This window comes from Octopus sinensis, linkage group LG28, assembly GCF_006345805.1.
Source record: "Octopus sinensis linkage group LG28, ASM634580v1, whole genome shotgun sequence".
Taxonomy (NCBI): Eukaryota; Metazoa; Mollusca; class Cephalopoda; order Octopoda; family Octopodidae; genus Octopus; species Octopus sinensis.
Genome location: NC_043024.1, coordinates 15,830,114 through 15,842,887, shown reverse-complemented (window position 1 = coordinate 15,842,887; position 12,774 = coordinate 15,830,114). Strand labels below are relative to the sequence as shown.

Here is a 12,774-nt window from a genome sequence, read left to right as displayed (position 1 = left end):
ATTACTGTTATTTCTTTATTTTCTGCAAACAAAAGGCAGAAAAAAGCTACACGTTTGCATTATGCTATATATACAATAATAATAAAGGACGATACCATATACATTTTTACAAACCAAGTTGACTCAAGTTAGAGAAGGGTTGCGTTTAACAAGGTGTAGGTTTTTCAGAGGTACAGCCCCCTAAAAATCCCCTGTGTATTAATACTCAAGGGCGGACTATACTCGAGGATTTACAGTACTAGTCATCTGATACCATTGTATCTCTTTGTACCAGAATAATAATACACTAACTTCTGTCTTACTATCACTGATAGCTCTGCAAGACACCGACAAGAACTATCGCCTCTCAACTCTTGAACTCTCGACCCTCTCTTGATAACCGGCTACTGGTCTATTTATAATGGATGGTTCCTACCACTTTTTACCGGGGACGGGTGTACAATTTCACTATCCAACAATGTAGAAGTCAACCATGGTGGAATTTGAAGTCAGAATGTAAAGCTGAAAAGTATACTTTATATGCTGAGTTCAAATTCTAAAAGTTTTGCCGGCTCACTATTATCTAATAATACAAAAAACAATTAATAAAAACGTAAATAAATAATAACATAAAAACATAAATATTTATGTAAAAAACCAACCCACAACATTACCGTTAAGATTTTGCTTACCTGGGAAAAGCTGTTAAAGAAACTAAACTTTGGTCTGGGCCCAACAATTGCTTTATTGATTTACGTCTGAAATTGAAAAACATTCGTTATTGAGTATGTGATAATTCAAGTTTTCACAGTAAAACAGAAATACTTGCATACAGAGACGTACACACACCTATACATACATACAAATAGGCATACACACATACATGCAAACGTACACACACGCATACATATATATATATATATGCATACACATACAAGCATACATACAAGTATACATACAGACATACACATATGCTTACATACATATATGCATACACAAAACTACATACATGCATACATACATATGTGCATGCATACATTACATACATGCACCCAAACATACATACAGACGTACACACACATACATATATATATACATACATGCATGCATGCATGCATATATACACACATACCTACATACAGATGTGCACGCATGCATACATATATGCATACATACATATATGCATACATGCACACATACATACATACATACATACATACATACATACAAACACACATACATACACACATATATATATACATACATTCATACATACATTCATACATACATACATACATACATACATACATACACACATACATACATACATACATACATACACACACATACATACATACATACATACATACATACATACACACATACATACATACATATATACATACATACATACACATACACATACATACATACATACATACATACATACATACCTACGTACAGACGTGCACACACACATACATATATGCATACATACATACATACATACATACATACATACATACATACATATATGCATACATACATACATACATATATGCATACATACATACATACATATATGCATACATACATACATACATACATACATACAAGAGGTTTTCATTTTCGTCTTTGGAATTAAATAGACTCCGAAACAATTCCTGGAATTGGTTCTCTCCCAACCTGGATCAGGAATTAAAGAACGTCTTCACCTACAATTTATCCTATCCTTATACTTCATTTATTGTTTTTGCAAAGACGGAATGTACATTTTATGTATATATATTCTTTACTTGGACTGTACCGGCGGACTTGGATGCTTGACATCTCTTTGAAGGATTTCGGTCCTCACCGCTTTTATGTATAATATATATGTATGTATGTATGTATGTATGTATGTATGTATGTATGTATGTATGTATGTATGTATGTATGTATGTATGTATGTATAATGTAAATGGCCATTTATATTATATATATAGTTATATATATATATATATATATATATATATATAACTATATATATATATAATATATATGTATGTATGTATGTATGTATGTATGTATAATGTAAATGGCCATATATGTATATATATATAACTATATATATAATATAAATGGCTATATATGTATGTATGTAATAATGTTCATCCTTCGGTTCGAAGATGACCAACTGACATCATCTGATGGAACTGCCGCCATGAGACCTGAGGTGGCTGGTGAGGCCAATCCGGGCAAGGAAGCCCCTCCCACAGGTGGGGCAGAAGTGGATAGGGGCCGTTGGATTGCGCCATGCATCTTGGTCTACCCCCAGTCGTCTTGACTTTGTCTTGCCACTGGATCCGGTGCACCAAGACGAGAGAGTGAGGCTGATCCTGCGCAAGTCACCCTCACTATAATCCAATTCACGCGCATGTCATGACATCATGACGTCATGACACCATCCCAAAGTCCTGTGGCAATGGGGAAACGGCGAAGTAGAAGATGTATGTATGTATGTGGCAAAGGGCGGAGGAACTCTTGAGAGTCAACAGCCATCCAATAAATGTCTTAAGGCTGTATCATGCGTGGGGACATAGAAATAATCGAACTGAATACGCGATCGCGCGATTAAACCACTGGGAGTGAAGGACTCCTAGCCTTTGTTAGGGCATCCTTCTAGGAGATGGTAACTCAGGTAACTGGGATAACTCCGACACAAAACCTGCGGCTCAGTGGTTACCGATGATGTTGACTTGTTCTTCTTTTCGGATTATGGCTGCTGTTGCTTAGTGAGTGGGATTGACTCAGTGCACAGCCTTTCCTCACTTAAAAAAAAATCTTCTTGCACATGCATTGCACGAGAACAACATTGATTAAGCTTCGTGCAATGGTCATACTCGATAACGAGGGGGCAGCCATCATGTATGTACGTATGTATGTATGTATAATCTAAATGGCTATATATGTATATATATATAAGTGTGTGTGAATATGTTTGTGTGTCTGTGTTTGTTCCCCTAGCATTGCTTGACAACCGATGCTGGTGTGTTTACGTCCCCGTCACTTAGCGGTTCGGCAAAAGAGACCGATAGAATAAGTACTGGGCTTACAAAGAATAAGTCCCGGGGTCGATTTGCTCGACTAAAGGCGGTGCTCCAGCATGGCCGCAGTCAAATGACTGAAACAAGTAAAAAGAGTAAAAAGAGTAAAAAGAGTAAAAGAGTATATATATATATATATATACATAATGTATATTCGTCCATTTTTCTGTCCCTGTTTCGTATACATTCGATCCTTTTTCCAAGAAATCTAATGCTAATGCTCGTAGCTTAGTTTTTCCTTGAGGCTGGCCGGATCGGAGCGATCTCAAGATTAATCGGCGGAAATTGCTAGGATGATCCAGTTCTTGACTGAAGATTGAAGGCTTCGAATGTCCCGTCCGTGTTTTTTGTATCGTCTTCTAAATGTTTTACGTTCTTGTCCCAGTTTGTATTTTTCTACATATTATATATATATATATATATATATACATACATATATGATGCTGGCACATAAAGCACCTGTCAGGTATTGGCCCTTACAGAAGCAATGTGGTCAGTGTCGTGTAACTGGCACCTGTGCCGGTGTCACATAGAAAGAACCTCTCGAGCAATGGGCCTCATGGAGGCAATGATAAATGGCCAAAACCTTTAGCAGTGTGCTTTGCTTAAGAAGACCCATTAAGCCAAGCAAAATGACAGTCGTAGCAAATACTGGTGTCATGCAAATGGGACCTGTGTCAGTGTCACGTAAAAGCACCCATTACACCCTCGGAGTGGTTGGCGTTAGGAAGGGCATCCAGATGCAGAAAGCCATACCAAATCAGACTGCAGTCTGGTGCAGCCCCTCAGCTTGGCAGCCCTGGTCAAATCATCCAATCCATGCCAGAATGGACAATGGATGTTAAAAGACGATAATGATTGTGTGTGTGTGTGTGTGTGTGTGTGTGTGTAATTACTAAACAGTTGGCATTGTAGATTCAAATATGCTGACACTAGAAATACAGAGAACCAGGAATTTGGTTGAAACCAAAAACCAACAACAATGTAATTGTTTACAAAATGAACAATATGAAAAATAAATAAATAAATAAAACGTTAAATATTTCTGTGTAAAATGTAAATAATGGAAATTACAAATATCATGGTTACCTTTCTTTAAAATGTTCTTCTATAAGATTCAAGTTGGTGATGGAACTGCCAAACGGTTTTCTGGGGTGGCCTTCCATCATAAATTCGGTATATTCTGGAGACCACATGCTTTGGCATTTTGGGTTTAAAAAACGAGATTATATTTATCAAAATTGTCATCAGAAATTCGCTCAATTAGTAGGAATATTTAATTTTTGTGAGAAAAGTTCAAATACAATTATAAAATATTAGGTTAAAGAAATTTCTTTATAAAACATCTTAAATTTTCTTTATTACTCTACAACACACACACACACACACACACACACACGCACACACACAACCACCATCATCATCATCATCATTTCAGCTTCCACTTTCCATGCTTGCATGAGTTGGGTGGAATTTATATGAGGTAGACTTTCTACGGCAGGATGCCCTTCCTGTCGCCAATCTTCCCGTTTCCAAGCAATGCAATATTTACGTTTGACTAAGCACTGGAAACTGACAACACCACATGTATGACAGTGACGCTCGTTTACAACTATTAGGTCAAGATAAAGGCATCCCTCCACACACACATACATGCACGTGCATGCAAACATGCATGCATATATTTATAACACACACACACACACAAATATATATTCATAACACACACACACAGACATATATTTATAGCACACACACACATACGTATATTTATAACATTCATGCACACACACACACACATAACACATTTATACATGCACACACACATAACACACGTCAATGCAAAAACACACACATATGCACACATGTTTATAACACATTTATACACACACACACCCGTGCAATAGCAAGTTTTAGTTTTTATCTACGAAATCCGTTCTAAAGGCTTGGTTCAGCCCATGGCTATAGTAGAAGATACCCAATGTGCCACACAGCGGGACTGAACCCAGAGCGTTGTGGTTGGGAAGCAAACATCTTAACCTTCCTCTTATCTAACCTGCTTTTCTTAAACAACAGAGTAATGTGAGAGGCAAACAACCACATACGGGCCACCACACTGTTTTGCTTTGATGTTTAGCTTTATCTCAGAGTGGTGGATTCTAAGATTTGAACCAAAGAAATGCAGATTAACTAATTACAATGAGGGTTTCACAAAATCTCCACACTTTCACTGTGATGTTGTGGCTTGTAACATTTTTGACTTCAAGGTTTACAAGTTCCTTAATCCCCCATGTGTCGCTGGGATGCTACAGCCATGCAGCTTATCTAGGGCAAAAAAAAAAGACCAATAGAATAAGAACGGTTTAAAAAATAACTCCTTGGGTTGATTTGTTCAACTAAAACCCTTCCAGGTGGTGCCCCGGCGTAACCTCAGTCAAATGACTGAAACAAGTAAAAGATAGATAATACTGCATTTTCTGTCATGTAGTGCAAGCATGTAGCGTAAACATGTGGTTTGAAAGTGAACCAATAATTTTGTATTTGACCTCCAGGACAGCACAAAGCTAAACAGATTGAGAACCACAGCTTCACTGTAGAATATTCTTTTCTACTCTAGGCACCAGGCCCAACATTTTTTGGGAGGAGGCCAGTCAATTAGATCGACCCCAGTACGTAACTGGTACTTAATTCATTGACCCCAAAAGGATGAAAGGCAAAATTGACCTTGGTGGAATTTGAACTCAGAACATAAAGACAGACGAAATACTGCTAAGCATTTCACCTGGTGTGCTAACGCTTCTGCCAGCTTGCTACTTTCGGTTTCAAATTTTACCACAAGGGCAGCAGTTTTTGGGAAGGGGATGACTTGATTACATCGATCTCAGTACAGTTCTGTAACCACTACGCCATATGTTCTTGGGCATATGGCATAATGGTTAAGAGCGCGGGCTACTAACCCCAAGATTCAGTGTTCGATTCCAGGCACTGACCTGAATAATAATAATAATAATAATAATAATAATAATAATAATAATAATAATAATGATAATAATAATAATAATAATAATGATAATAATAATAATAACAACAACATCGAAAAATTCCTTAGGAATGAGAACCCAGGTTCAAAATTTCCCTAAGGTGAAGGCTGGAGGGTATATCAGCCGAAACGTTGAGTTAACAATAAACAAGTTGAGGACAAAAATCTGTCAATTGTAAATAATGTAAATAATCGATCTCAGTGTTTAGCGGGTTCTTAATTTATCGACCCCGAAAGGATGAAAGGCAAAGTCGACCTAAGCGGAGTTTGAACTCAGAACATAGCGATGGGCGAAATACCGCTAAGCATTTCGTCCAACACGCTAACGATGCTGCCAACACGCTGCCTTTGCTTCACTGTAGAATATTGTCAAGATTCTGTGACACAATCATTCTATGGATTGGTATCAAGCATCAACAAGCAAATCTCACTGCATTTCAAATGGATTTTTTGGTCCCTCAAAATCATCTTGGTGTATAAGTCGACCCGCCCTACTTTGACTGTAAATTTTAATCTGCAAATACTTGACTTGTCTGCTGGAAAATATGGTAATTTTACTCACAATGATTCTGATTCCTTTAATTGAGGAGATTCAAGTAGAGATGTGGCAGCCAAAAGCAACTGGACAACTCGCTTTTCATGGTCAAATTGTATTAAGGAATATTCACTCTAAAAAAGAACAATTATGCAATTTAATTTGGACCATCATCATCATTTAACATCATCTGGTATGCGCTAGTTTGACCAGGGCTGGCAAGCTGGAGAGCTGCCCAGGTTCCAGTTTGATTTGGCTTGGTTTCTACAGCTGGATGCCCTTCCTAATGCCAACCACTTTACAGAGTGTAACGGGTAAATAATAATAATAATAATACTAATAATAATAATAATAATAAGTGTATCCTCAATTATGATTATTAATTAATTATAAAGTTTATGGATTCATCCTTTTATTGGTTTTAATGCTTCCTGATCAGTTATTATTATTATTATTATTATTATTATTATTATTATTAATGTTCGGAAGATCTTTCGAACGTTAGAAAGAGACAATGGGAGAAAATGTTACTCCTGATGCAAATCAAGCCAAGGAGTTCTGGATTGGATTATGGAGGAAAGAACGTGGTGCATAAGAGGGATGCAATGTGGATAGGAACTATCAAGACAGAATTACACGGAGAAAAGAAACTAAGGAATATTATAAGCACAGGCAATGTGAAAGAACAAGTGGGTAAAGTGCCTAACTGGAAAGCCCCCAGACTGGCTGAAGAGATGCCACGCAGTGCATGAAAGACTAGCAGCCCAATTGAATAAGTGTGTGCAGAAAGGTACAATCCCCACGTGGATGGTGACTGGGAGGACAACACTTGTAATGAAATGTAGAAGAAAGGGGAATATTGTGGGAAACTACCGTTCCATAGCATGCCTGAACATAATCTGGAAGATACTCACTGGAATATGTGCGGCAAAGACATACAGTTTCCTGGCACAGGAAGAAATACTACCAAGGGAACAGAAAGGACGTAGGAAGAGTTCTCAGAGTACCAAGGATCACCTGGTCATCGATAAAACAGTTTTGAGGCATTGTAAAAACATCATACGAACATATCTATGGCTTGGATTGACTTTAAGAAGGCATATGATATGGTGCCTCATTCTTGGATTGTTGAATGCCTGCAGATGTTTGGTGTTGCTGACATCACAAATTTTCTGATGCATAGCATGAACGAGTGGAAAACCAAATTGTACTGAAGTAATATATTCCTTGGAGAAGTTAATATTAAAAGGGAAATCTTCCAAGGTGACTCGTTTTCTCTGTTACATTTTGTAATTGCACTAATACTCATAACAGTGACACTGAGAAAAGTTAAGATGGGTTACCGATATGGGAAGAAAGGCCCATCTTTGAACCATCTTCTGTTTATGGATGACCTGAAATTGTTTGGGAAATCTGAAAAACAGATATATTCTGTAACCAAAACAATCCAGAAGTGTGGTAGAGACATCGGTATGGAATTTGGGATTACCAAATGCTCAGTACTTAATATGGAAAGAGGAAAGAAAGCAGCCTGCAGGCAAGATTAATGTCTTGCAAAAAGCAGCAGTATTGGGCACAGCGCACATCTTAAGGAAAGTATCATCTGTCTGAGGTCCTTGTTGTGACTTGACAGATGACTAAAGACTCCAATGCATTTTTACCTACACTGTGTTACGAAGGAATAATATTAATAATAATAATAATAATAATAATAATAATAATAATAATAATAATAATAATAATAATAATTATAATAATAATAATAATAATAATCACCATGTCGCACACATATGGTTGTGATGCATGTGCCTGGTGTACCTTTATCAGACGGGTAGTCATGATGGGTATACTGGGATTCGTATATTTTACCCCAGTGTCACTTTGATGACCTGCCCTGCTCTCTCACTCAATAATAATAATAATAATAATAATAATAATAATAATAATAATAATAATAATCACCATGTCGCGCACATATGGTTGTGATTCATGTGCCCGGTGTACCCTTATCAGACGGGTAGTCATGATGGGTATACTGGGATTCGTATATTTTACCCCAGTGTCACTTTGATGACCTGCACTGCTCTCTCACTCAATAATAATAATAATAATAATAATAATAATAATAATAATAATAATAATAATGATAATCACCATGTCACGCGCATATGGTTGTGATTCATGTGCCCGGTGTACCCTTATCAGACGGGTAGTCATGATGGGTATACTGGGATTCGTATATTTTACCCCAGTGTCACCTTGATGACCTGCACTGCTCTCTCACTCAATAATAATAATGATATCTATATTTATTAATGTAAAATTATACATTGACATGGTTTGAAATTTGACACTGTTCTTTCAACGATCAACAGGCATGACGAAGTGAGTAAAGATTTTAACCCTAGGTAAACAGCAAGACCTGCTGATGAGAACAAAGCGAAACATCTCAAAGTTTGAAATCATATGATACAGAGATATCTGTAACCTCATTTGTAACTATCTGCCACGATGGTTAACCAATTTCTTTGCTCATCCCTCAGTTTTCGTAGACCTGTTGTGCTTTCAGTGAAATGGTGACTTAGAATATTTTTCGACTCTTATGTATGGCAACGCTGGTGCCTCGTGCCCTCAGTTATAATTTTTAATATACATATATATATATATATATATATTAGGCTACCTGTGACCCGTTGGGTCACCGAGGAAATCTGAGTTTCCCACCAACGGAGTTTTATTTCGTGGGTTTTTTTCTTTTCCATGTTATTTGGTGGCATGCTTTCAATGAATGTAACGTCGAAATCACGCGTAAACAGCCCCTTTCCCCAGAAAAGCAAGGAGTTGGCTGCTATTTCTTGCACGACCTGCTACCACGTAACAGGTATTTCGGGTCCTTTATCGCAAATAGCTGTTACGTGGTGGCAAAGTGTGCTAGAAATAGTAGCCTAATCTTTGGAGGTGAGATACGCTGAATGCACTCAAAGGAAACCGATGGAAAAAAATTTCACACACAAGCCTTTTACGAAATATTTACGTATTTTTAAAGTCATTTTCACTTTAAAATATTTTCCCCATCACAATGTGTCTAATGGAAAGGCTAGTTTATTCCCTTTCAGGGTTAGGTTATTTTTGGAGTATTTTCCCATTATGTACCATTCTGGGTATTTATACTCCAAAACCCCGAATATCTCAATAATTACTGGTTCGATTTACATGAAACTAGTTTTATTCCGTTCGTATTCACATATCAGGAGGACTTTACTTTCAAAGTATTTTCTCATTATGCGCCAGTTTGGCTGTGTAACATTGCAAGCAAGCAAGAGTGAACTTCACTTTTAATGTATTATAGATATATAGTATAAAATTGTGGGCAGTTGGGCACAATATAAACTGTATAGGCAAAATTTCGTTGTCACTAATTGTGACTATATGTGTTACAGGCACATATATTGCTAGAAATAGTCTGTTTCTTTGAACTTCCTCAGTAGCAAGAGTCAACTGGAACTACATACTAGGAAAAATCAATCACAAGTTAGTCAAAGAGTAAGCTGTATTAGTTCAAAAGAGAAACCTGTATAGCTTACTTAAAGCAAGTATATCATTGAAAGCCTGATCAGCTGTTGTATACATCTTGAGAAAACATCTCATAGATGTATAGTGTTAACAAATACACATCAGTGTCAGATGGAAAGTATCTGGTAGCAGTAGTAGCATTTGCTAAATATGTATTTCTACATCTTTGAGCATCATCAGTTATAAGAATCCACAAGCAACCGTGTGCTCAGACAAATTTAGCCTGCTACATTGTTATAGAAAAAATAGCGATTAACAAATCATTGGTGCGGCATTAAACTAACACACTAGATAATGTCATTGGCAAGAGAAGTAGTATCAGTTCAAAATAGCAATCTGTATACCATACTTAAAGCAGATATATCGTTAAAAACCTGATAAACTGCAGTTTTCACTTCAGGAAAGAATCTTTTATATACACATAGTGTTAAAAATCACAGTCATATATATGTAGCAGACAAATTACTAAAATAGCTTATACTTACTTCATCACCCCAATAAAGGGGATAATTTTTTTGGTCCTTGTATTTCTTATACACATGAACGAACTGCATTCTTGCTTGTTTCTTGATGTGTAAAATATAAGGCTTGATTTCTTCCCATGTCATTAAAGTACCTTCTATAAGAAGACCCATTTTAAATCTGGCAAATGCTTGCTTCTTTCAACCAGTTTTACTTTACAAGGTCTTTTATGTTTGGTAAGAACTATAAATAAACAGAAGTAACTCTTGATATCGTATAAATATTGACCCACGTATTGATTACAACACGATTTTTGTCCTTGGGCAGCAACTGTTTTTTTCCTGTTTGCTTACTTCTAGAAAGTATGAAAAATGAATAATATTTCCTTCAAACTTTGCTTTTCTTTCATTTATTCAAATCCCCCAAAATGCTTCTCGGCACATGGCTGTGATGCCGCCCCCGCCCCACTACACTTGCTTATGATCAGAGATGCACATACTGGATATTCCCTTCGCTGGTAACATACAGGGATGTAAACATACCAACACTGGTTGTCCAGCAGTGGTGATGGGACAAACGTAGACACAAGGACACACATATACATATACACGACGGGCTCCTTCCAGTTTCTTATTTCTTTACTGCCCACAAGGGGCTACACACATGGAGGGGACAAACAAAGACAGACAAATGAATTAAGCTGATTATATCGACCCCAGTGCGTAACTGGTACTTATTTAATCGACCCCGAAAGGATGAAAGGCAAAGTCGACCTCGGTGGAATTTGAACTCAGAACGTAGCAGCAGAGGAAATATCGCTAAGCATTTCACCCGGCGTGTTAACGTTTCTGCCAGCTCGCCGCCTTTTCAGATTCTATTTACCAAATCCACTCAAAATGTTTGGTCAGCCCGAGGCTATAATAGAAGATACTTACCCCAAATACCTATTTCTTTATTACACACAAGGGGCTAAACATATAGGGGACAAACAAGGACAGACATAGGTATTAAGTCGATTACATCGACCCCAGTGCGTAACTGGTACTTAATTCATCGACCCCGAAAGGGTGAAAGGCAAAGTCGACCTCGGCGGAATTCGAACTCAGAACGTACCGGCAGACGAAATACCGCGAAGCATTTCGCCCGGTGTGCTAACGTTTCTGCCAGCTCACCATGCAGCTGGACTAAACCCAGAACCATGTGATTGGAAAGCAACCTTCTTAACACACAGCCACGCCTGTGTCTCAACTCCAGTTAAGAGGTCTTTGTTAGAGAGTGACATCACCTGTGACTCATAAGTGTTGATGCCACATACAAAGCACTCAGCAGTAGAAACGATACCAAAACAGACATCAGAGATTGGCAATAGGCCTCTTGTATAGCAGCAGCTGTCAAACCGTCTAATCCATGTCAGCACTGGAAGGTAGACGTTATTTGATGACTTTGGTTATTTTTTGCTTGAGATATCATTCAGAGGTCATTGAAGATAACAGTGTCTAGAATGCTTATCAGCGCACATGCTCTTACCGAATCAAATGTTGTTAAGTAGAATAATTAAGGAGAACATTAACCATGACATGCACATTCACTGATAGGAAAAAAAAGATGAAGCCACCCAGTGTTATGAGAGTTTAGTTAATAAAGAGAATGTAAGAAAGAAAGAGTCTTCCAAGAATCGATCCAACAGAAGGACCAGCGATTCACGTTGACAGTTCTCTTTTACTCTTTTACTTGTTTCAGTCATGTGACTGTGGCCATGCTGGAGCACTGCCTTTAGTCGAGCAAATCGACCCTAGGACTTATTCTTTGTAAGCCTAGTACTTATTCTATCGGTCACTTTTTGCCAAACTGCTAAGTTACAGGTACCTAAACACACCAGCATCAGTTGTCAAGCGATGTTGGGGGACAGACACAGACACACAAACACATACATCTATATATATACATATATACGATGAGCTTTTTGCAGTTTCCGTCTACCAAATCCACTCACAAGGCTTTGGTCGGCCTGAGGCTTTAGTAGAAGACACTTGTCCAAGGTGCCATGCAGTGGGACTGAACCCAGAACCATGTGGCTGGTAAGCAAGCTACTTACCACA

General features: G+C 37.6%; 1 protein-coding gene across 1 annotated transcript in view; it reads right to left on the bottom strand.

Moving 5' to 3' along the window:
• Positions 1-10,848, bottom strand: part of LOC115225899 (glutamate--cysteine ligase catalytic subunit-like) — a 44,592-nt gene extending 33,744 nt beyond the window's left edge. The window contains exons 1-4 of the mRNA XM_029796901.2: positions 10,699-10,848; positions 6,668-6,774; positions 4,155-4,262; positions 672-737 (exon numbers count right to left, since the gene is read on the bottom strand). Coding sequence (XP_029652761.2) covers positions 672-737; positions 4,155-4,262; positions 6,668-6,774; positions 10,699-10,848 — 431 coding nt within the window. The remainder of the gene's footprint in view (positions 1-671; positions 738-4,154; positions 4,263-6,667; positions 6,775-10,698) is intronic.
• Positions 10,849-12,774: the final 1,926 nt, after the last annotated feature.